Source organism: Primulina tabacum, chromosome 15 (genome assembly GCF_025594145.1).
Source record: "Primulina tabacum isolate GXHZ01 chromosome 15, ASM2559414v2, whole genome shotgun sequence".
In the NCBI taxonomy this organism is placed as follows: domain Eukaryota; kingdom Viridiplantae; phylum Streptophyta; class Magnoliopsida; order Lamiales; family Gesneriaceae; genus Primulina; species Primulina tabacum.
Window position 1 is genome coordinate 36,021,803 of NC_134564.1, and position 26,125 is coordinate 36,047,927.

Consider the following 26,125-nt stretch of genomic DNA (forward strand, 5'->3'; position numbering starts at 1 on the left):
CCATCTAATAGAGACACAAAGAACACCAATCCAAACTGAGAAATAAAATTACAATAAGGAAAAAAGTTCACAGAATCTTTCAACTTGTGGAATCCATTTTTGAAAACCCCAAATCCGAACAGAAATCCAAGCAATCACCACTAGAATCACACACATGCAGAAACAGCATACTCTTGATCCGCAGCAAATCTTTTGATGGAAACAATCCTCTGCTAATTACCGCAATAAAAAGTAAAGTTCGACCAATATTTCTGCAATCGATTTTTGTTTGAGATGGGCTTTTATATATAATCCAAAGGAATGAGATTGTTTGGAGTGTGGAGTGTCAAGTTGGCGGACTGGTTCTACGGAAAGGTCAGCGTTGGGTAGTTTTCATTCACGTTCTTGAAGTGGTTACTCCACGCATCCTTTCTGTTCGGAAACATTTGAAAATCTTAAAACTAGCTTCGTTTATCTATGCAAATAGTTGAATAATTTAATCAATAAATTCGATGTTTGAGTTATAGGATTTTATATGATATTTTTTTAAAAAAAACGTTAATGCTTAATACTTATCCATCGTCGAATGGTGGGGGCTGTGCTGATTAGTCGATAAGATTATCCTGCTTTCTATCCATGTTCAGCAGACGTCCAATATCGAATTGTGAATTTAATAAAGCCTGTTGCTTAGATATAAAAATAGCTCCAATTCTATTTCGGGCTTGAACCCCGGATCAAATCCAAAAAGAGAAGGGGTGATCGGCTTAATTCTGATTCACCTTGAATTCTGGGCAACTACTACCTTGCCTCCTAGCAAAATTTACAGTAAAGCTTCTTCTCACACTAACTTGACCTTTCCAACCAAAGAAATAAGCACCCAAAACGTAATTCCAACAACTCAAGTGCACCATTCTTAATGTGTTCGATATTTCGTATTCCATTGCAACAATTACTTTTTAGTCAAATCGTAGTATTTTAAAGCTGGAGTCACATGAACAGCAAAAAATATGCTTTCCCTATTTATTGGACTTGAGTTCACCACATAAGCCTCTGTGTCCCAGCTTCATGGCTCCAAGAAAATGGTTGAAAAAGGAACATAAACATTGTAAAGCAATTGATGGCAACATATATGGTACCGAGGATAAGCCAACTCTTGTTATCATCAATACAGGTGTGCAGAATCAAAAAGTAGAAGGGCACAGTATAGTATCTGAACTCGATCAATGGTGTAGGGATGAGTGCTCCAGCACAAGCCAAAATATACACCATAACCCAGATTTTCTTCTGACCTTTTGCTGCCAGAAGACAAACAAGAAAATTAATCACAAGACTTGCATAGTTCATAGCCATAAAGAGGAACAGCAGATAGAATTTTGTACAAACCCAAATTAGCGACAATAGAAAACATTGAGTACACGTAGAGGGGAACCATAAGGTACTTTGTTGACCAATGGTAGTTGACGATTTTTCGCCAGAGATAAAAGGGATAGTGTCGATTGTCGGCAAGGAGATATGGATGAGCAATGCTGCAAGAGTTTAAAGATATTCATAAGAGCACATATGAATCGGCATTCCTTCTCTAAATTAAGTTGTGAAGGTGAAAATATGTTGAGGCAGAATTTAACTTTTAAAAAAATGAACTACGATTTTGCCGACATTGAATCAAGACAAGACAGATCTACAAATTTCTTGAAAGAATTAGAATTCAGTCAGTTTTAGCAAATCAGACTATAATTAACTTTTATATATACATAATATAACCATGATATGCCACCGAGAACAGCAGTGTGACAAGAATGAAGTGGCACTATGACTGTAAACTCTGCACAACAAATTCATCCTGAATAGATTGCTAAAGGGGAATAATAATTCAATGACAATCACAAACTTCTTAAGAGGTCGGACCTGAAAATTTTCACAGAAAGAAAGCAGATTGTTAACGCCGCAATGGACTGAAAGAAAGAGAACATTTTGTTCCTGGACAATTGCCTGAAAAGAACTGCTGCTTGCTGTAAAGAGAAGTGAGCAGGAACTGTAAACAGAGCAGAAACCAGACTATAATACAGTAACTGGGAAAAATGTGGAGAAACAGAATGTGCATCTTTAGCACCTGCAAAATTGAGAGCAAAAATAGGAATTTTACGATTCTCTATCTGGAAAAGGGAACAATAATTTATTTGTAAGTACTCGTAGTTTAAAAACAATAGGGAAATTAAAATCCAAAAGACTAGAAATTAAAAAATTAAACAGCACAAGGCAATACCAAGAACTATGCTCCCATTCCAGCAAACAAAAGCAACAAACGCCATGAATATTCCAAAGAAGGGACTGAAGGTAGCCAGAAGTTCCCATAGGAAATGCCATGAAATTATAATTACATCCCAAATCTCATCGAATAATCCTGTAATAGACAAAAACGGCATAGATGTACTGTTAGCAACCCAAGACCATATAGTTTTCTTTTAAAAACACAATTAGAAACCACCATAAAAGGACGAGTTTTGAATAATATTATGGAACGAAACACCTAAAATCCAAAGAAGTAACGAGAGTTAACCGGATGGCTAATCAAGGCTATGCAACAACCATGGTACCTTGATACAAAAACATTGACTACATAGGAAAAACTAATGCTTCCGGTGGGCATATCAACGCTGACTATTTCAGCGCAATATAGAGTTTGCATGAAAATTAGATGTAACCTGATGAACAAGTGGTAGGCCCAGATGCTTGGGCTGTTACATTGTTCCAACTACCCAAACCATTACCGTTCCTTCGTTTTCTCAATTTTGTGGCCACTGATGCACCTCTATTGTCGGTAGGTTGGGTATCCTTTTCCTTGGACATGCTGGGCTTGTCTACTTTCAAACAATCATTTTTATGAGAGTGTGTAAAATCTATAACCGCAGCGCATGCAACAAAAAGCATCCATATGATATTTGTTTGACGCATCAAAACAGACAAGGCCCCAAGCTACAGGTAAATGGACCAACAACAATCATTACTGCACTGAGAATACATAAGAAAATAACATTTATCATAAATAGGATCAAAGATCAAATTCAATTTAAAGAGAAACTGCAATCCAAAGAACTTTTAATTTGATTGTCGACTACTCTCGTAGTTTTCAGATGCCCATTTGGCATCAAGAAAGATAAGTATAGTGAGAATATCTGAAAAAGATTGTGTTTGCCGAACCCTTAATTGATAATTAATATAAAGTTATAAACTAGTACATTCAACTTATTGGCTCCCAGATAATAAGAAGTTCAAGAAGCTGCAAACACAAAGAAGACATTTAGGCTTTCAAATATGAGCCATGAGAGTGCTGCTAAATTTATTCGAATACAAATGTCGAAAAGAACGTTCTTTTATCAAAATTTTCTTTATAAAATATTAAAGCTACCCTAGGAAACAAATACGCACCACAAAGAGGTTAAATACACACACAAGATATTGCAACTCGGGTCTTACTAGTGAACTCAGGAAGTATTTTTTCTTCAGACTAAAAAGATACATGGCCAGCACTGCAGTTAGGGATGCCACATCTGTATAATACAGAAAACTGAAGAACCAGTGCAGTGGATACAACGACAAAACCAAAGTACAAAGAGTTGCTTTCTTGTCATCGATAGAAGGCCTCAAATGGGTTATTAACTCATAAATCAGAATGCTGCATACTACAGTCAATACACCATTGGTGAGTCTTAGAATTGAAGTAGAACACGAGTCAGAAAATGACGACACTGCTCGCAGACAATACAATCCTGGAAACAAAGAGGCGACATAGGCAAGTGACAGAACGTACCTGCAGAAGTTTATAATTACATTAAATCAACTTCGTTGGTGATTTCAGTATAATTGAGTCTAGTCAAGAGATTCTTTTTTCCAGTTAACATCATCTAAATTCTTAATTGACATTTTTTCCATGCAAAGGAGTAATAAACTATTAAACTGTACCCATTCTAAGATGATCACAATTTTCCCATTAAAAACCATTAAGATTTAAGATCCAATCAATACTGTCACAACATGAGTATCCATAACGAACAAGTATCCTGGGCCGAGAAATTACTCTGAGGCACAAAACTCTTCTCCAAAAGACAGCACTCCCAGTATTGTAAACTAAAATTTCATGTGAAAAAAGGAAAACGGAAGCCAAACTCACAGTCCAGGAGGAGTGGTAATCATTGGATCCCAACTTCCGAAATTGCCTCCACAGTACTTTTGTGCCTGCGGCACGTGGAAAATTTCATCCTATATTTTACATCATCAATAAATCCGTCACCTTTCGATCATCAAATTTCGCATTGAACTCAACCCATAAACATAAAATAAGCATATATAACTACTACGATTCTAAAAAAAAACTCGACATAATAAGCTTGTGGATTACCATGTATGGATCAGGAACAATGCGGTTAACTAAAATGGAAATGGGTATCAGCCACAAGGAGACAGCCGCTGCAACCGCTACTCTACCCATGTTCTACAAATTCATGTTCAACATGCTGTATCAAACTGTAATTGAAATTTTAAAAAAATGCGCAAAACGAAATTAACAAAGAGTGAAAAGCTTTAGAACCTGCAATCGCGTACAAGCTGAGACAGGACCAGAGGCAGGTGCAGCGGACTAACGGAGGCTTGCCGGAGCATCAGCGCCCTCCATCACCTCGACATAGATGTACACAGACGTAATTCGACTAACCTCTGACAATTTCTCCGCCTTCAGATCCGATAGACTATAATCGGCGAAATGCTCGAATCGGTATTCCGAGTTTTGCTTGGGGCAACAAAGCGAGTGTACATGGTTTACTAGATGGGCCTGAGTCCTTGGAAATGACTGGGCCGATTCGTTTTTCTGAATCATGGCTTTTACTAGGCCCGTATTATACGTAGACGTGATCCAAATGACCTCGTTGCCTACTTGGCAGATTGATTTTTCATGAAAATTAATGTTAATATTTACATCAATAACAAATTCTAATTACAAAATTTGTGATTATTTCGTTTGTTTCTGTAATTACTTTTCGGTTCTTGACACTTAGTTAGATGGTTATAACTAACGATCAATTTGGCTCACATCGTAAGTTTTAGAAGTCGAATTTCACATTTGACACGATTTTGTATCAGACACATCTGCAATTTTTTTTGATAAATATTGTGTTTGTGTAATTTAAATGAAGATAATATTATCGTTTGAAAATAATTTGTTTGATGAGATAAGAAATGCATCTTTATTTATAAAATGGTCAAATCAAGATATCAAACTAGTTAATATTAGAGCTCTCATTGAAAATACCTCAAAAAATATTAAAAAACTAATATATCATTCAATTTTAAAAATCAAACACATCATCATATGTTATAAAAACTCAAACACGATTACACTTATAATGCGTGATTTTTCGACTGAATTTAAAAACACTGAGATCTAAAATACTATTAATCTTATATAAAATGTCTCTTTGTTTTTTAGATTTTTGTCATGGAAGTGCTAATCAGCCTCACAAAATATAAATTAAAAAACGTGATCTGGAAATGTAATTTTAACTTAAGAGGACACATGATGACTAGATACGTATGGTTTTTTTTCCACATAAATATTATCAGCTTCCTCGCATTCATCTTTCAAATTCAATTAATATATATAAATCATAAATATTTATGTATTTTACATAAATGCATCGCATATTTCGAGGCTATGATATATTTATAAAAAAATACCCCTCTAAAATAAAATAAAACATTTCATCTTTTTATAGTAAAAAATATCATAAAATCATATTTACTAAATTCATTAGCACACTTATAACGGCTTTTTTCTTTAAATAATATAAAAAGAATATATATATATATATAAATATAGTAATTTGATGACAATTACAAATCTATAACAATCCGGTACAGTCTGAATCCGTAAAAATCCGTGTCAAATTGTACCAGATTCAATAATTTTTTAATTAAAATTTAAATAGAATTTTTATTTTAAAAAATAAAAAAAATCTTTTGAATCTAATGCAATATGAATATGTGGCGGTTCATTTTGAATTCATCTTTTGTGCGTGTTATAAATTACGTAACTTAATTTGAAATAATTCACAATTTTGTATATTTAAATAATTTAATTATTTTAAATAATAATATTGAAAAAAAAGTTAAAAATCACGAACTTCTGTTTATTATTAGTTGTCTAATTATTATTACTATTTATTGTTGTCATATCATGATTATTATTAAATATATAATATTTAACAGAATTATAATTATTAGTATAAAGTAAACCAACAACATTATAATTATATTAATACATGAAACTGTTATTAATATAATAATTACTATTGTTATACCAATTACAAATAATACAATTACGAAAAATTAATTACTGAAATTATTTTTTCAAAATTGATATGAAATTTGTGATAAAATAAATGAACAATATTAAAACCTGAAATAAATTAAAATTGTTATAAGAAATATTACAAAAACAAAATAATTTCAATTAGTTCTCGTATTTATAGATTTTTTTACAAAAGTAATTAAATATTTTAATTTTTCATATGTATTAATTACGCTAATTTAACTCATCTGTCATATTAAATACAATTTTGTATATCTAAATAATATAATTATTTTTAAATAATAATATTGAAAAAAAATTTAAAAATCACAAACTTCTGCTTATTATTAGTTATCTAATTATTATTACTATTATTATTGTTATATCGTGATTATTATTAAATATCTAATATGTAACAAAATTATAATAATTAGTATAATAGAAGCAAACAACATTATAAGTATATTAACATATGCAACTATTATTTATATAACAATTACTATTGTTACACCATAATTACAAATAATACAATTACGAAAAATTAATTACTGAAATTATTTTTTCAAAATTGGTATGAAATTTGTGATAAAATCAATGAACAATATTAAAACCTGAAATAAATGAAAATTATTATAAGAAATAGTACAAAAACAAAATAATTTCAATATTTAAAAAATATAACAAATACCTTACACATATATTAGAAAAACAAACTAATAAAAAAAAAAGAAATGTTGAAACTGTGAGAATTTAGAAGATGTTTGTTGTTTAAAGAAATGTTAAAACATTTTTCTCCGTAGTTCTGGATTACATGTCAAAATATTAAAAAAACAAAACAAATATTTTAAATTAAATTATTCTAATAATAAGAAATATATATATAATTGTTTGCATGCACGTAAATTAGAGCAAAAAAAAAAAAAACAACGCTGCTTCCTCAGTGCAACGAGTTAAGCTCTCCAACGCTGCTTTTTCAAAAGAGTAACGTGAAATATTTCAAATTAAGTTTCGTAATTTATAACACACACAAAAGGTGAATTCGGAACGGACCGCCACATATTCATATTGCACTAGATTCAAAAGATTTTTTTTTAAATAAAAAATTATATTTAAATTTTAAATAAAAAAATTGTTGAATCCGATACAATCTGACACGAATTCTATATATTTGTAAAAGATTTCAAATTGTTATATTTTTATATATATATATATATATATATATATATTATTTTAAGAAAAAAGCCAACTTATAACTACCATATTTTATCGACGTCAATTTTTTTAAAAAAACCACTAAAATGAATTTATTGTATACATTACAAAAAATTATAAAACATTGATTTTTTATATATTAAAAAATAAATATTCACATTTTATTATATTAATCATATCACTTGCAACATTATAAAATATATTAAAAAATAAATATTCACATTTTATTATATTAATCATATCACTTGTAACATTATAAAATATATAAAAATAAAATATGCACAATTTTTTTTTTTAATTAATAATTTAAAAAAAGTCATTTAAGCACAATGTTACTAAGAGCTATAATACCACAGGAGAGTAGCAATAATTTAATCTGTTGTCGTCTTTTCTTGTTTCCGGTCTCCCAAAGGCCAATAGTCTCTTCACTGCCGCCACCGCGCTACTGGATCTCCACATTTGACGCATACAATCTCCTCCGGTCTTACAACCACCGGAAGTTACGCAGATCTTCCTCCGTTGATTTGCAGTAGCTGCTGTGTACTATTTACTACAATTCTTCAGTTTGCAGGCATGGCGACCCCTGGAAATCCCAATCCACACGGCGGAGCTCCTCGTTTCGACATGCCCAAGTTTTTCAGACCTTCTACTTCCCCGGCGGCAACACCTGCTTCCAGCCCCAATCCCCAGAACATTACCAACAGTGATAGCGCCTTCACTAACCCTAATTTGATTTCAGCTCCCTTTCCGCTCCCCTCGACCTCTTTTCCGCCGCCCACCGCTACCGGCGGAGGGCAGTATTCGTATCTTCCTCAAACCTCGCCGTTCCACCCTCAACCCCAGTTCCACCATCTTCCTATATACAGTCCCCCACCCAACTCTCGGGAATTTGCGAACGTTCACCCCCAAAGATCCATGTCTTATCCTACGCCAACCCTCCAACCCCAAGTTCCAGTGCCTAGTTCCCCCCACCACCTTAATTTCCAAGCCCCAGCTGGTTCCCAAAACCCTAACAACCACGGTGCTCGTTTGATGGCGCTTTTGAGTGCGCCACCTTCGACGCTGGACATTCCAAATGAGTCCACAATGGCGGTACCACAATATCTCCCCAGTTCTTCAGGCGCGGATTTTTCCATGCCACAATTTGTGAACAATTTGCCATCTGGGCCTGGATTATTAGTTTCACATCAGGGCCATGTGATGCGGATGCCAAGCAGTAAACTTCCCAAGGGGAGGCATTTGAGCGGCGATCATCTGGTTTACGATATAGATATCAGGTTGCCAGGAGAGGTCCAGCCCCAGCTTGAGGTTACACCCATTACCAAATATGGGTCGGACCCGGGACTTGCAGTGGGCAGGCAAATTGCAGTGAATAAAACATATATATGCTATGGACTTAAGTTGGGGGCTATTAGGGTGCTTAATATCAACACAGCCTTAAGATCGTTGCTTAAGGGCCTAGCTCAGGTTTGTTTAAGTGTGTTTGAGTTGGTAATCTTATTATTAATTTTTCTTGTTGTTTATCTCATTCATGCGAGCATTTGAAAATAACCTTAATTTAATCGTGTTGAATTATTTATTCCTGCTAGAGGGTCACGGACATGGCTTTCTTTGCTGAGGATGTTCACCTTTTAGCTAGGTAACTTATTCGATAATTGTTGTGGGATCCCCATATTTTTTTGTCTTCTCTTTAACAAGCTAGTTTCTTGCATTTAGTGCAAGTGTCGATGGTCGTGTTTATGTGTGGAAGATTACTGAAGGTCCTGACGAAGAAGACAAGCAGCAAATTACTGGGCGAATTGTCACTGCCATTCAAATTACTGGAGAAGGAGAATCTGTTCATCCCCGAGTTTGTTGGCATTGCCATAAACAAGTATTTCACTAACAACTGTGATTTTGGTTGGTAAACCCTATTTTTATCTCTTGGTGTTGATACGATGGGTAATCTCATTTTCTCTAACAGGAAGTTCTTGCCTTTGGGATTGGTAAGCACATTTTGAAGATTGATACTGCGAAAATAGGAAAAGGAGAAAAATTCTCTGCGGACGAACCTCTAAAATGTACAGTTGATAAGTTGGTTGATGGCATCCAACTCGTTGGTAGTCATGATGGGGAAGTGACTGACTTGTCTATGTGTCAATGGATGACCACCCGTTTGGTATCTGCTTCTGTAGATGGCAAGGTTTCTCATATATTTCTCTAACTTTTCCTTACAGCTGCTGTTAGTTCTAGTTTTCTCAAGTCTTGACTATTAACAGCGGGCAAGTTATTGCCTCATCATATAATATTCTTTTTGTTTTGCATTTATTTGGCTGAGGATTGATATTAGTTCAGTTGTCTCCCTTGGATAGCAAAATGTAAAATGTAAGTTATCAAAAATTATGGCTGAGGATTAACAAATTACCTCAAGAATTTTGCATGGTCATATATCCTTATTGATTTTATTAGCAAAGAAACATATACAAACTGGTTATCATAGAGATTCTAAGAGAATATGTAATTAGATGATAAATCTTAACTAGAAACAAGAAGTGCACTATACAACCTTTGGGGAAACAGATCTCTTAATTTTATCATACTAGTAAGGTACTATTTAGAAAAAAGACGAGCATTCAGTAATCTATGGGAGGGGCCCAACCTACGATTGCCAAGATTTAAGAAAGCTTAGCACTTTTTACTTCTTTTTAATTATTTTACCCTCTTTTTCAGGTTTGAAGGTACTATTGTTTCTTCACTTGGAATATTGTAGTAAGGGACTGATTAATTTGACTGATCTGTATGTTCTCATTAACATCTATATCGTGGATTTACTAATATTTATTCTACATATTGAAAACAAATTGCTAAATATTCTAACACTTGACGATGGCAGTTGTGTACCAATGACATGCGCTAGCTCTTAGTAGCGCATATCAGTTGCATTTCGTCGCTATCTTGCAGTCCACTTGATCCTGTGATCATCATATAATTGCAATTTGCAAGGACTCGCAGTTCATTGATTATTTTTATTTTCTTTTCAAAGGAATGCTATGTTGCTTCCTTCAGAACTTGCATGTATTCCAGTGTGCACTTTGTTTTAACTTAGTTTCAACCTCTGCATATATGTATTCCATGGACTTGATTGTCTGTTTTGACTTTTGAATGGATTTATCATTTATGGTTGTAAGTTTATTGTACCAAGTTATGAAGGTAACTAATTAGGGAATTGATTGTGGATAATTTGTTATGGCATTTAGTGTGGGCATCTCCAGGAGGAAAAGAATTTTATATAGACGAGTAGTGGTAAGTCAATGGGGAAAATTTTGTATATATTATAATCTAGCAATCTATGCAGCGACACAAGTATATATATAACATTAGCTTGTAATGGAAATAATCTCGAAACAACAATTAGCCAAGTTCATCCTGAACCACATGATTTAGCAAAACTGATGGCGCTTGTTAAAGTTCCATCTGAAGTACCCTCTCCGTTCTCTTTTATCACATGCTTAAATCTTGTTTTTCTATCAAATAACATGGTTGTATTAATTAAATCTGATTTAAGTAAATTTATTTCTTAAAAAGCACAAAGCTAAACTGTTAATGCTAACAGATTACTTGCCATAGTTTGAATCGCGGAAACGAGTATTTAAAAATTCCAAAATAATTTGTATGGTTAGAAGTAAGTGGCACCAAAGGCTTAAGCTGACGGGATGTCAGTTAACAATAATTTTTTAAATCCAACATAAAACAACTAGGTCCTAAGTGATGTATGTAGTCAAAGAGTCGTAAAGGAAATGATTTCTGATTCCAAATGCTGCTTTTGGTTAGTTGCTGACATTCAAGATGCTTCCAATTCTAAATTACTGAGTACCTAAATATCACATTTGTACTTGAGTTTATTTGGTGTATGGTGTTTGTGCTATCATTCTGATACAATTTTCCTTTAAAATTGCTGGTGTTGAGGACTCGTCACTTTTTCCTTTCGCAGATTAAAATTTGGGAAGATCGAAATCCACTACCAATAGCAGTTCTCCAGCCTTATGATGGGCAACCTGTTAATTCTGTCACATTTTTGGCCGCTCCTCATTGCCCAGACCATATAATACTTGTGACTGGGGTAAAAACAATCGGAGATTCATTTTAGTTTAAATCATAAAGTTATCTTTCTCACCACTTGCATCCAATATTACTTTTAATTCTTGCTTTGCTTGTGGTTTTAATTGTTATATCACTTCACTCAGCTTTGAAAGGATATGTCCAGGGCCCTCTGAACCGGGAAGTGAGGATATGGGTATCAGCAAGTGAGGAAGGTTGGTTACTTCCTATTGATGCTGAATCTTGGCACTGCGTGCAATCGTTGGAATTAAAGAGTTCAGAGGTTCGATTAGAAGAGGCTTTCTTCAATCAAGTGATAGCCTTATCACAAGCTGGTCTTCTTTTATTGGCAAATGCCAAAAGGAATGCTATATATGTTGTGCACTTGGAATACGGTCCTAATCCTGCCGCAACACACATGGATTACATAGCCGAATTTACTGTCACAATGCCAATACTGAGTTTTACAGGGACGAGCGAGTATCTGCCTAATGGGGAGCATGTTGTTCAGGTATATTGTGTCCAGACACAGGCTATTCAGCAGTATGCGTTGGACTTATCACAGTGTCTGCCACCTGCAATAGGAAATGTAGTGCTTGAGCAGTCGGACTCCAATGTTTCACGCAAAGCTTCTATTATAGAAGGACGTACCAATTTGGAGTCATCTGGCATTAAAGCAACCGAGGTATCTATAACAGGTTCAGCACCCTCATCATCCATACATGAAAGTGGCTTGGAGAATATACCTACTGCGAGATATCCTGTTGACACTGTTTCTGCCGAGTCATCCAGCCTTCAGGAGTTTTCTCCCTCAAGTGTTGAAAGCAAACAAATGCCTTCACCTGTTATTGCTAGTGATGGTAATCATTCTTCGGTTGCTTCACCTTCTCTACCTTTGAGCCCCAAGCAGTCCGGAACACTTTCTGGTTTTAGAAATCCATCGAGCAACTTTGAGCATGGTGTTTTGAGCAGTGATCGGGGTGTAGATCTTAAAATTGTTGAATATACAGTTGACAGACAAGTGGATGCCATTCATAGTAACTTGTCTGACGTTGCTTCATTGGATAGTGATTCAAGAAACTATGACAGTAATTATTCTCAAGACGATATCTCCTTGGCACTCAATCATCCGATAAAATTCAGACACCCCACTCATCTGGTTACTCCTTCTGAGATATTGATGGCCAATTCATCATCCGAGGTGATACACACAACAGAGGCCCAAAGCGAGGTCGAACTAAAAATTCATGATGTGGTAATGAGCAATGATACAAGCAATTCTGTCGTAGAGGTAAAGGTAGTGGGCGATACAAAATTTAATCAAAATATTGATGATGGATCTCGAGAAGAACTTCAGACTTTTTCGTCGGAAAAGAGGGAAAATACCTTTTACTCTCAAGCATCTGACCTAGGAATTGAGATGGCCCGAGAATGCCATGCCGTATCGCCTGAAGCTCATATAGTGGAGAAAGATCGGCAGTTTGATGTGACTGGTGGAACTGAAACGGTTCCCCTACCTTTGACTGTAGAAGAAGCAATTCATGACTCCGCGAAGGATGGTCCCAGCAAAGTCATTGATTCATCAATTCCTGTGCTGGCCCCGCAACCTGCATTAAATGCCAAAGGGAAGAAGCAAAAGGGAAAGAGTGCTCAAGGATCTGGCCCATCTTCGCCCCGACCGAGTGCTTTCAATTCGGCAGATTCTTCTAATGAACCAGGCATCAGCTATAGTCCTTCTGTAGAATCACAAATTTATTCCATGCAAGAGATTCTGCATCAGGTAATTGCGAAACTTTAAATATTGTTGCCATTTTCTGTTGGGCAATTTTCCTTGGAAATGCTATTTTATATGTTATGCGATAACATTCCTCAAACTCGGTCATTCCGATATTATATGACCTAAGTTCTTTTTTAAGTCTAAAATTTGTTAGTTCTGTCAAAATGTCGTCAGTTATTTTTGAATTATTTGTTAAATCTGAAAACTTCTTGCATGTTTTACTTTTATTTTATATAGTTTCATTTTGTTAGCATACTGATACAGGGTCATTGTTAATTGTTATTCAAGTGCTTGAATGTTGCTCTTTTTTTACTCTCCAAGTAATTGTAGTTTTATTGTTGATCTCTCTTTTTTCGTAGGAATTCTGCTAAATGTGTGTACAAAATTTTGTGCATCAAGTAGAGACTGACCATTTATCTGTGGCAATCCAGTGCAAATTGTTAACGGCATCTGATTTATGAGTCAATGTTATGGACTTAAATATTATTATGGTCTCTAAAATATAGGGTCTTGTTGGGTTTATTTGAGTCTTGGAAGAATCTAGAAGGAAGGGGGTGGGGGGGAGGAAGTAAGTAAAACAGGAGGGAGGAGTGAGATTTGGATGATTCTGTTAATTTTTCGAGTGAGATGACTAGGCACCAGCTTAGGCTAGGGAAAAAAAGATTGAATCTCTTTGTACAGAGGATAATCTCTGGGAAAAGATTTTTTTATTTCAGTTTATTTCAATCAATATAAATTTATACATTTCTGCTCATTATCAGTGCTTGAACGTATTTTTTTTATATACATCGAAGTGTTTGTGGCCAAGGAACCAGTAATCTGACAGTCAAACGTTTTGATCTCACCCTTATTTTCAGCTTGTAGCTCTGCAAAAAGACATGCAGAAGCAGATGACAACAATGGTTGCTGTCCCTGTTACCAAAGAAGGCAAAAGGGTTGAGGCATCATTGGGACGAAACATGGAGAAAGCTGTAAAAGCGAATGCTGATGCTTTATGGGCTCGCTTGCAAGAAGAGAATGCAAAACAGGAAAAGGCATCTCGAGAGCGAGCACAACAAGTAACAAATATGATCAGCAGTTTCTTAAACAAAGATTTACCTTCATTGATAGAGAAAAGTGTGAAACGAGAAGTTTCTTCACTTGGGCAATCTGTGGCTCGGGCTATCATTCCCGCAATTGAGAAAGCAATATCCACTTCTATTGGGGAGAGTTTCCAGGTTAAAGTTTTACATTTCTGTATGTTAAAGTATTTTTATTGTGGTTTAATAATGTTCTGAATCATACATTATTTATGTGATCAGAAAGGGGTGGGTGATAAAGCTGTTAATCAACTGGAAAAATCATTCAACTCCAAGCTTGAAGCTGTAGTTGCTAGGCAAATCCAATCCCAATTTCAAACTTCAGGCAAGCAAGCTCTTCAGGTACAAATCAAGAGAATAAGCTTCACTCTTTTTTATTGTTTTTTGAACTTTATGCTTTGTTTACAAAACTTTAGATGGATTATCCGCGAAATGGCATAGACCCGTATCTCTATTTTTATATAGTCTGCCTCGCCAAATCTAATTTCATACTGATTTGCAATGCAGGAAACACTGAAATCGAGTTTGGAAGTTTCTGTGATCCCTGCATTTGAGATGTCATGCAGGGAAATGTTTGAGCAGGTTGATTCCGCGTTTCACAAAGGAATGGTTGAACATACTGCTGCAGCTCAGCAGCAGTTCGAGGCTTCACATTCTTCACTTGCACTTGTTTTGAGGGTATTTATATTCTTACAATAATATGCTAAGGTTTCTAAATGTCACACACTGACTAATATAAAATGAACATAAAAACACGATTGACATGTTACATGAACGAAGGATGAGTCTATTTGTCTATCTTCTTGGTATCTACCTGCCCCTAATTTTTGTTAATTTCTTCAGGATGCCATAACTTCCGCATCATCAATGTCTCAAACTTTGAGCAATGAGTTGCTTGATGGTCAAAGAAAATTGGTAGATCTTGCTGTCGCAGGAGTAAATTGTGAAGCAGCAAATCCTTTGATTAATCAGCTGAGTAATGGTCCTTTGGCTGGTCTACACGAGAAGGTTTTTTTCCTTTGGATTTTTAATTTTTTAACTACTTCATGTTTTCGGACTTATTTATTTTTGAATGCTATTTTTTAGCACGAGATTGATCCAACAAAAGAGCTTTCTAGATTGGTAGCTGAGCGGAAATATGAAGAGGCTTTTGTTGCTGCCTTGCATAGGAGTGATGTTACTGTTGTATCATGGCTATGTTCTCATGTATGCTCTACTCTTTTTCCTCTTTCTTTCTCGTCAAAATATCAGAGAGTCCGAGCACGGCATATGCTTGCCCAATCACACACCATTTTCTTTACACACACATGTTTTTGTTGCCATCGTTACTCATTGGAATCCTAATTTTTGTCCTTCTAATACATTCATCCTTTTTTTTTGGTCTTGCTCAGGTTGATTTGCCAACGCTTTTGGTTATGAATCCACTACCATTGAGCCAGGGGGTACTCCTCTCTCTTGTACAGCAATTGGCATGTGATATCGGCAAGGAAACCCCTCGAAAACTAAATTGGATGAGGGAGGTTCTAACTGCTATAAATCCAACCGACCCAGCGATTATGGTGCACGTACGTCCCATCTTTGAGCAAGTTTATCAAATAATGAATCACCATCGCAGTGTTCCAACCACTACGGGTTCCGAACTTTCCAACGTTCGCTTGATTATGCATGTCATCCATTCCATGCTTATGGGCTCTAAATGATTCCAATTCTGCTCTGCATATTTCGAGAGATAATAAAGAAGTCGTGGGGATTTTGGAAGGTTTGTACAAAATTCTTGGTTACTCTGTCACAAGAGTAGAGTTGAAAACAACACATCTTTTCCCGATCCTTAAAATATGTGTAGAAATTTGTTTAAATATCCATCTTCAGTGAGTTGAAAATACATGTACTGTTTATATGCAATTTTGTATTTGGAAACACCTGTCCTGCCCGAGAGTTCTTGTTATTTTTTGTTTGTATGATAATATCATCATCAGTCTTATAAACTATTTTCGACAATACCCAGGTACTTTTTGAAGTTGATTTTTTTCTCTGGCTGGCTATTCTACTTGTTATGAATGAATTTATTTAATTGACTGGGCTTCGGTTTCAAGCATCCAGAGCCTAGTTGCTGTACACCATTGTTTCGAATCATGCTGTTTTTTTACGAGGATGATAGCACCCACGAAATTAGACTTCATTTTGATTACTTTCATGCCCTCTAAATTGACTATTTGTCGACAAATGTCTGCTTTTTTCGTTCAGACCGTCTCCCACCTCCGGCCCTGTGTGGGGCGATGTCTCTCTGCAGGCTTTCGCGGTGTCGAACCATGAGTTCAAATTCAAGTTGTAGACCGCTCTCGTGCCAGGATCAGAGAGCGTGGCGTAGGCGTTATGGATCTCTATGAAATATCCGCGGTCGAATTAACGGAGGAGTCCATAAATCGTGAGGTGGTACAGTTTAGTCTCAAGAATTATTTCGGGACGTTGATTTTATTAATTACTTATTTACTGTGATAAGGGAGATGACTTAAAAGTAATTATTATTTGGTGAAATAATTTTCATATTTTAAAACTGTAATCAAATTATCATTGCATTTATTATTTCTTCCATTACAAAAGAATCTGACAAATTCAATTTCCCACTTCCGATACCCAGATTTCAAGTTAAAATCTCACTGTTCATCCGACCACAGTGATGATTAGGAAACCATGTCAGTTTTTTTTTTTTTTTAAAAAAAAATTTTGGTGAATAAACCAAACCTCAATAAAAATCAAATTAATCGAGTCTTGATTTTCATATATATTTAAGATTTTGATGTGAAATGATTTATAATTATCGATTAATAACCTCAATAAAAATCGAATTAATCTATGATACATTGCATATCACCATAAACAATTTTTTTTAAATTTTTTTTAATATATAAAACCGGCAACAATTTGTAATCCGAAAATATTAATTCGACTTAAGAGGACACTGGATGATGATTATTTAGTTTATAAAAATAGTATATTATGTTTCAAAAAAAATAGTATATTATAAAATAAAAATCAACTGTCTAATTTTGTAACGAAATTAAAATAACATGAATTTGTAGAGATTATATCCATTCTTCAACTTGAAAAATGTGGCAAATAAAGAGATGTGAGCCAGTGACCACTGAGCAACACCGCAGTAGTTAACTTTGCAGGCATGGCGACCCCCGGAAATTCCAATCCACCTCCGTTCGACATGCCCAAGTTATTCAGACCTTCCACTTCCCCGGCAGCATCACCTGCTTCCAGCCCCCATTCCCAAAACATTACCAACAGTGACAGCGCCTTCACTAACCCTAATTTGATTTCAGCTCCCTTTCCGCCCCCCTCGGCCTCTTTTCCACCGCACACCACTTCCGGCGGAGGGCAATATTCCTATCTTCCTCAAACCTCGCCGTTCCACCACCAACCCCAGTTCCACCATCTTCCTATGTACAATCCTCCATCCAACTCTCGGGAATTTGCGAACGTTAACTCCCAGAGGTCCATGTCCTATCCTACGCCCACTCTCCAACCCCAAGTTCCAGTGCCTAGTTCCCCCCACCACCTTAATTTCCAAGCCTCGGCTAGTTCCCAAAACCCTAACAACCACGGTGCTCGTTTGATGGCGCTTTTGAGTGCTCCACCTTCGACGCTGGACATTCCAAATGAGTCCACAATGCCGATGCCCCAAAATCTCCCCACTTCTTCAGGCTCGGATTTTTCCATGCCACAATTTGTGAACAATTTGCCATCTGGGCCAGGATTATTAGTTTCACATCAGGGCCCTGTGATGCGGATGCCAAGTAGTAAACTCCCCAAGGGGAGGCATTTGAGCGGCGATCATTTGGTTTATGATATAGAAGTCAGGTTGCCAGGAGAGGTCCAGCCCCAGCTTGAGGTTACACCCATTACCAAATATGGGTCGGACCCAGGACTTGCAGTGGGCAGGCAAATTGCAGTGAATAAAACATATATATGCTATGGACTTAAGTTGGGGGCTATTAGAGTGCTTAATATCAATACAGCCTTAAGATCCTTGCTCAAGGGCCTAGCTCAGGTTTGGTTCACCTTTTTGGCACTGGAACTTATTTGTTGTTAGAGCCGGAATTTTTTTTGAGTTTGTTCAATTGTGTATGAGCTGGCAATCTTATTATTAATTTTTCTTATTTTTTCTCTCATTCTTGCGAGCATTTGAAAATAACCTTAATTGAACCGTGTTGAATTATTTATTCCTGCCACTGCCAGAGGGTCACAGACATGGCTTTCTTTGCCGAGGATGTTCACCTTTTAGCTAGGTAACTTCATCGACCACTGTTGTGGGATCCCATATTTTCTGTATTCTCTTTAACAAGTTAGTTGCTTGCATGCAGTGCAAGTGTCGATGGTCGTGTTTATGTGTGGAAGATTAATGAAGGTCCTGATGAAGAAGACAAGCAGCAAATTACTGGGCGAATTGTCACTGCCATTCAAATTACTGGTGAAGGAGAATCTTTTCATCCCCGAGTTTGTTGGCATTGCCATAAACAAGTATTTCACCATCAACTGTGTTTTTGGTTGTTAAACCCTATTTTTATCTCTTGGTGTTGAGATTTGATTGATAATCTTGTTTTCTCTAACAGGAAGTTCTTACTGTTGGGATTGGTATGCACATTTTGAAGATTGATACTACAAAAGTAGGAAAAGGAGGAAAAATCTCAGCCGATGAACCTCTAAAATTCACCATTGATAATTTGATTGATGGCATCCAACTTGTTGGTAGTCATGATGGGGAAGTGACTGACTTGTCTATGTGTCAGTGGATGACCACCCGTTTGGTATCTGCTTCAGTAGATGGCACGGTTTGTTATATATTTCTTTAACTTTGCCATACAGCTGGTGTGATTTCTAGTTTTCTTGCTAATAGCAGAGAGCAAGTTATTGCCTGATCAATCTACTTTTGTTCTGCATTTATTTGGCTGAGGGCTGATATACCCATTCAAAGTGAGCTGTAGAATAAATGAAATCAGTTTACTTCTCTCCCTTGCACATACCAGTTGTAAAAAGTAAGTTATCAAAGGTTGAGTTTCAGGAAAAGATCAGTAGGATTTGAATTAATGTTTGCAAAAGAACAAGAAAGTATTAACAAATTACCTTGAGATTTTCCTGCGTGGCTGCGTTGTAATATAACCTTATTATTTTTCTAGCGAAGAAATATATACAAACTTGTTATCGTGGAGATTGTAAGAGAAAATGGGGTTGGATAATAAATCTTAACAAGGAGCAAGAAGTGAACTATACAAGTTACCTCCTCCGGAGAAGCAGATCTTTTAATTGTATCAGACTCGTGAAGGCATCAATTAGAATAAAAGACGAGCATTCAATAATATTTCACGAAGGAGTAGCACTTTTTACCTCTTTTATAAATTTTTAAGCTCTTGTTCAGGTTTGAAGGTGAGTACTATTGTTTCTTCCCTTGGAGTATTGTAGTAAGGAACCGGTTAGTTTGATTGATCTGTATGTTCTCATTAATATCTGTGATGTCAGTTTGATGATATGGATGCTACACATTAAAAATAAATTACTAAATGTTCCAACACTTGACAAATGCCAGTCGTATATCCAATGACATGGACTTAGTTTCACATATCAATTACATCTGGTTGCTATCTTGCAGTCCACTCGATCCTGTGAATATTATATAATTTCAAGTTGCAAGGACTTGGATTTTATTGATTATATTTGTTTTCTTTTCCAAAGGAACACTATGTTGTTTCCTTTAGAACTTGAATGTATTCCAGTAAGCACTTTGTTTTCATCTTAGTTTTTATTCTGTGTGTCTGTATTACATGGACTTGATTGTCTGGAACCCATAGGTATGGGGTTCAAGCGATAAGGAGTTGTCCTTAAATAATCTCTGTAGCTCTGTTATGAAGGATTCTTATACCAATCAGGTTTTGAACTTTTGAATGAATTCATCATTTAAACTAGCGAATGGGTACGCACATTGTGTGCGTAACATATTACATAAATATTATGTGTTGCGCATATTTTCTTTCTCAAGATTGGTTATGATATTTACAAAATTATTATGACATGAGATTAGTATGGTGAATTTTTTATAACCATGAAATATGAAAATTTAACAACACTATATAATGTGAAATAAAAATATAAACAAATAGTAATTTAATAAATAAAACATAATCATTTTTTTTGAAAGAGTTAATTGAAGAACTAAATTATATACATTCTAATCAAATGTGTGGGGGTGGTTTTGGAATTAAAAAAGGCTTCACCAAAAGTTAGTTGAGTGTTAAGAGTCTCTCCTTTAACTAATAGTATAGATGATGGTTGTAAGTTTATTGAACCACATCATAAAGGTCACTAATTAGGGCATTGATCGTAGATAACTTGTTATGGCATTTTTTGTGGGCGCCTCCAAAAGGAAAATAAACTTTTCAATTTAATATAGATGAGTAGTGGGTAGTTCACGGGGAAAATTTTGTATGTATTAAATCTAGCAATTTTTGCAGCCACACGAGTAAGTACCAACTAATTAAAATGTAATTGTGTTCATAGGGTCTGGATCAACTGCATTGAAATGTTATGGTAAAATCGAAGAATCTGAGGCAAGCATAGTTATTTTAGAAAGAAAAGATTCCAATGTTGTATGGGGAAATACCTAAATCCAACATAACATGACTAGGCCCTAAGTGATGCACGTGCAGTAAGGGTGTTGTGAAGGAAACAATTTCTGAGTCCGAATGCTGTTTGTGGATTGTTGCTGACGGTCAGGATGCCTCCAATTCTGAATCACTGAATACCCAAATATAACACGTACTTACGTTTATTTGGTGCACGTATGAAGTTGCCGGTGTTGAGGACTTGTCACTTTTTTTCTTTTGCAGATTAAAATTTGGGAAGATCGAAATCCATTACCAATAGCAGTTCTCCAGCCTCATGGTGGACAACCTGTTAATTCTGTCACATTTTTGGCCGCTCCTCATCGCCCAGACCATATAATACTTATGACGGGGGTAAACGCAAATAGAGATTCATTTAGTTTAAATCAGAAAGTTATCTTTGTTAATGGTTTCAGTAACACCACTTGCATCAAACATTACTTTTTAATTCTTGCTTTGCTTATGGTTTTATTTGTTATATCGCTTCACTCAGCTTTTAAAGGATATGTTTAGGGACCTCTGAATCGGGAAGTGAAGATATGGGTATCAGCAAGTGAGGAAGGTTGGTTACTTCCTATTGATGCTGAATCATGGCGCTGCACTCAGACATTGGAATTAAAGAGTTCAGAAGCTCGAATAGAAGAAGCTTTCTTCAATCAAGTGATAGCCTTGTCACAAGCTGGTCTACTTTTATTGGCAAATGCCAAAAGGAATGCTATATATGTTGTGCATCTGGAATACGGTCCTAATCCCGCTGCAACATGCATGGATTACATAGCTGAATTTACGGTCACAATGCGAATACTGAGTTTCACAGGTACAAGCGAGTCGCTACCTAATGGGGAGCAAGTTGTTCAGGTGTATTGTGTCCAGACCCAGGCTATTCAGCAGTATGCGTTGGACTTGTCACAGTGTCTGCCACCTGCAATAGGAAATTTAGTGTATGAGAAGTCAGAATCTAATGTTTCGCGTGAAGCTTCTATTATAGAAGGACATATCGATTTGGAGTCTTCTGGCATTAAAGCAACAGGGGTATCGATAACTAGTTCAGCACACTCGTCATCCATACATGATAGTGGCTTGGAGAATAAACCTACTGTGAGATACCCCGTGGACCCTGTTTCTGCCGAGTCACCCAGCCTTCAGGAGTTTGCTCCCTCAAGTATTGAAAGCAAACCAATGCCTTCACCTGTAAATGCTAGTGATGGTAATCTTTCCTCTGTTGCTTCACCTTCTCTACCTTTGAGCCCCAGGCTGTCCAGAACACTTTCTGGTTTTAGAAATCCAACGAGCAGCTTGGAGCATGGTGTTTTGAGTACTGATCGGGGTGTAGAGCCTAAAATTGTTGAATATACAGTTGACAGACAAATGGACAGCGTTCATAGTAACTTGTCTGACGTTGCTTCATTGGATGGTGATTCAAGAAACTATGATAATAAGCATTCTCAAGACGATATCCCCTTGGCGTTCAATCATCCCATAAATTTCAGACACCCCACTCATCTGATTACTCCTTCTGAGATTTTGATGGCCAATTCATCCTCTGAGGTGATGCACAAAACAGAGGCCCAAAGTGAGGTTGAACTAAAAATTCAAGATGTGTTAATGAGCAATGATACAAGGAATTCTATTGTAGAGGTAAAGGTTGTGGGCGAAACAAAATTTAATCAAAATATCGACGATGAATCTCAAGAAGAACTTCAGTCTTTTCTGTCGGAAAAGCGGGAAAGTATCTTTTGCTCTCAAGCATCGGAACTAGGGGTTGAGATGGCCCGAGAATGCCGTGGCATATCACCTGAAACTTATATAGTAGAGGAAGATCGGCAGTTTGATGGAACTGGTGGAACTGAAACAGTTGCCCAACCTTCAACTGTAGAAGAAGAAATTCACGATTCCGGAAAGGATGGTCCCAGCAGTGTCATTGAGTCATCAATTCCTGTGCTGGCTCCACAACCTACACCCAATGCCAAAGGGAAGAAGCAGAAGGGAAAGAGTGCTCAGGGATCTGGCCCATCTTCACCCTCACCAAGTGCTTTCGATTCGGCAGATTCTTCTAATGAACCAGGCATCAGCTATGGCACTCCTGTAGAGTCACAAATTTATTCCATGCAAGAGATCTTGCATAAGGTAATTCTGAGCCTTTTAATATTAATATTAATATTATTTACTGTTGGACAAAAGATCTTTAAAAAGACGTTATATATGTTATATGTCTTCATTCTTCAAACTCAGTCATTCAGGTATTTTATGACTTAAGTTCTCCAAGTCTAAAAGATATCGGTTCTCTCAAAATGTCGTCACTCATTTGAGTTATATTGGTTAATTTGAAAGGTTCTTGCATGTATTACTTTTATTTTAATTTTGTCCTCATACAAGTCATTGTTAATGCTATCGAGTGCTTGAATATTGCTCATTTTTGGTCGTTTTTGCTCTCCAAGTAATGGTAGTTTTATTGGCGATTTTTTTCCATAAGAATAATCCTAAATGTGGGTCCAAATTTTTTTATGCATCAGGTATAGGCTAACCAATTTGTCAATGGCAATCAAGTGCAAATTGTTGACGGCGTCTGATTTATGTGTCAACATTTTGATCTAACCCTTTATGGCTTATATATTTTCAGCTTGTAGCTCTGCAAAAAGACATGCAGAAGCAGATGACAACAATGATTGCTGTCCAAGTTACCAAAGAAGGCAAAAGACTTGAGGCATCATTGGGACGAAACATGGAGAAAGCTGTAAAAGCCAATTCTGATGCTTTATGGGCTCGCTTGCAAGAAGATAATGCAAAAGAGGAAAAGGCGTCTCGAGAGAGAGCACAACAAGTAACAAATATTATAAGCAGTTTCTTAAACAAAGACTTGCCTTCATTGATAGATAAAACTGTGAAACGAGAGGTTTCTTCACATGGGCAATCTGTGGCTCGGGCTATCATTCCCACAATGGAGAAAGCAATATTCACTACTATTGCTGAGAGCTTCCAGGTTAAATTTCTACATTTCTTCACGTGTTAAAGTTTGTTATCATGATTTAGTTATTTCTGAATTATGCATTATTTATGTGATCAGAAAGGGGTGGGTGATAAAGCTGTTAATCAACTGGAAAAATCAGTCAACTTCAAGCTTGAAGCTGTAGTTGCTAGGCAAATCCAATCTCAATTTCCAACTTCTGGCAAGCAAGCTCTTCAGGTATAAATCAAGAGAATAAGTTTTACTATTATTTTATTGTTCTTTGAGCTCTATTCTTTGTTTACAAAAATTGAGATGGATTATTTACGAAATGGCATGGGCCTGTATCTCTATTTTTATGTAGTTGTCTTCCTCGTTAAGTCTAATTTCATATTGGTTTAAATGCAGGAAACACTGAAATCGAGTTTGGAAGTTTCTGTGATTCCTGCGTTTGAAATGTCATGCAGGGCAATGTTTGAGCAGGTTGATTCCGCGTTTCAAAAAGGAATGGTTGAACATACTGCAGCAGCTCAGCAGCAGTTTGAGGCTTCACATTCATCACTTGCACTTGTTTTGAGGGTATTTATATTTTGCAATATTATGCTAATGTTTCTAAATATGCACGCTATGTGAATAGTATGTCTTCTTGGTATCTACCTGCCCCAATAATTTTTGTTATTTTCTTCAGGATGCTATTACTTCCGCGTCATCAATGTCTCAAACTTTGAGCAACGAGTTGCTTGAGGGTCAAAGAAAATTGGTAGCTCTTGCTGTTGCAGGAGCAAATTCTAAAGCAGCAAATCCTTTGACTGATCAGCTGAGTAATGGTCCTTTGGGTATTCTACACGAGAAGGTTTCTCCGTTTCTCCCTGAATTTTTTATTTTTAACTACTTGGTGCTTTCAGACCCATTTATTCTGAACGCTATTTTTTAGCTCGAGGTTGATCCAACAAAAGAGCTTTCTAGATTGGTAGCTGAGCGGAAATACGAGGAGGCTTTCATTGCTGCCTTGCATAGGAATGATGTTACTGTTGTATCATGGTTATGTTCTCATGTATGCTCTACTCTTTTTCCTCTCTTTTTAATTAGAATATCAGAAAGGCGTACACACACCATTTTCTTCACATACATGATTTATTGCCATAGTTTTTTTTTTTTAATCGGAATCCTCATTTTTTTCCTTTCCATACCACTCTTCTTATTCAGGTTGATTTGCTTTCGCTTTTGGCCATGAATCCGCTTCCATTGAGCCAAGGGGTACTCCTCTCTCTTCTACAGCAATTGGCCTGTGATATCAGCAAGGAAACCCCTCGAAAACTAACTTGGATGAGGGAGGTTCTAGGTGCTATAAATCCTGCCGACCCAGTGATTATGGTGCACGTACGTCCCATCTTCGAGCAAGTATATCAAATAATGAATCACCATCACAGCATTCCAACCACTGCCGGTTCCGAACTTTCCAACATTCGCTTGATCATGCATGTAATCAATTCCATGCTTATGGGCTCAAAATGATTCCAGGGCTACTCCGCGTATTTCAAGGAATTATAAAGTCGTGTGGGGATTTTGGAAGGTTTGTATTCTAGGTTACTCGGTCAGAAGATTAGAATTTAAAATAACGCATCTTTTCCCGATCCTTAAATATGTGCAGAAATTTGTTTGAATTTCCGTTTTCAGTGATTTGAAAAACATTTAATGTTTATACGCAATTTTGTGCTTGCACGCACTTGTCCCGACTTAGAGTTCGTGTTCTTGGTTTCTATGATAATATTATCATCGGTCTTATAGACTTCGATCAACAATGCCCCCTTTGGAAATCGATTTATTTCATGTATAATTAGTTATTTGTTATATGGCTGGATATTCTAATTGTTATGCGTGGGTGTATTTACGTGAGTACGTGCATTCACTTATTTTGCTTTCAGTTTTGTTGGGGGGTGAATCAGTTGTTGACGAAACGGTTAACCAAAGAGGGTGCCAATTACTCGAGCTCGGCTGTCGATATTAGACCAGGGTTTGGTTTCAAGCATCCAGATCTAAGTTGCTGTTACATTG

General features: G+C 36.3%; 3 protein-coding genes across 5 annotated transcripts; 2 read left to right on the forward strand and 1 right to left on the reverse strand.

The window, feature by feature from the left end:
- Positions 1-864: 864 nt before the first annotated feature.
- LOC142527060 (dol-P-Glc:Glc(2)Man(9)GlcNAc(2)-PP-Dol alpha-1,2-glucosyltransferase) lies at positions 865-4,773 on the reverse strand. 3 transcript variants are annotated; one of them, XM_075631772.1, is made up of 9 exons: positions 4,565-4,771; positions 4,376-4,468; positions 4,148-4,236; positions 3,661-3,787; positions 2,682-2,952; positions 2,243-2,380; positions 1,885-2,089; positions 1,363-1,505; positions 865-1,274 (listed from the first exon to the last, which is right to left on the reverse strand). In XM_075631772.1, the coding sequence occupies exons 2-9, from the start codon at positions 4,463-4,465 to the stop codon at positions 1,015-1,017; spliced, it is 1,323 nt and encodes a 440-aa protein (XP_075487887.1). In that variant the 5' UTR covers positions 4,466-4,468; positions 4,565-4,771; the 3' UTR covers positions 865-1,014. The 3 variants fall into 3 exon arrangements, with proteins under 3 accessions (XP_075487887.1, XP_075487886.1, XP_075487888.1); XM_075631771.1 differs by having other exon boundaries at positions 3,454-3,787; XM_075631773.1 differs by lacking the exon at positions 1,363-1,505 and having other exon boundaries at positions 3,454-3,787; positions 4,565-4,773.
- A 3,122-nt stretch (positions 4,774-7,895) lies between these two features.
- Positions 7,896-16,494, forward strand: LOC142526197 (enhancer of mRNA-decapping protein 4-like). The gene is made up of 12 exons (XM_075630446.1): positions 7,896-8,998; positions 9,121-9,170; positions 9,248-9,404; positions 9,495-9,713; positions 11,502-11,630; positions 11,775-13,388; positions 14,243-14,602; positions 14,687-14,806; positions 14,972-15,142; positions 15,308-15,472; positions 15,551-15,670; positions 15,856-16,494. Exons 1-12 carry the CDS (start codon positions 8,105-8,107, stop codon positions 16,162-16,164), a joined length of 4,308 nt encoding a protein of 1,435 aa, XP_075486561.1. The 5' UTR covers positions 7,896-8,104; the 3' UTR covers positions 16,165-16,494.
- A 1,065-nt stretch (positions 16,495-17,559) lies between these two features.
- LOC142526198 (enhancer of mRNA-decapping protein 4-like) lies at positions 17,560-25,804 on the forward strand. The gene is made up of 12 exons (XM_075630447.1): positions 17,560-18,521; positions 18,710-18,759; positions 18,835-18,991; positions 19,084-19,302; positions 21,352-21,480; positions 21,640-23,253; positions 23,747-24,106; positions 24,191-24,310; positions 24,479-24,649; positions 24,759-24,923; positions 25,005-25,124; positions 25,277-25,804. Exons 1-12 carry the CDS (start codon positions 17,640-17,642, stop codon positions 25,583-25,585), a joined length of 4,296 nt encoding a protein of 1,431 aa, XP_075486562.1. The 5' UTR covers positions 17,560-17,639; the 3' UTR covers positions 25,586-25,804.
- The last annotated feature ends 321 nt before the right edge of the window (positions 25,805-26,125 follow it).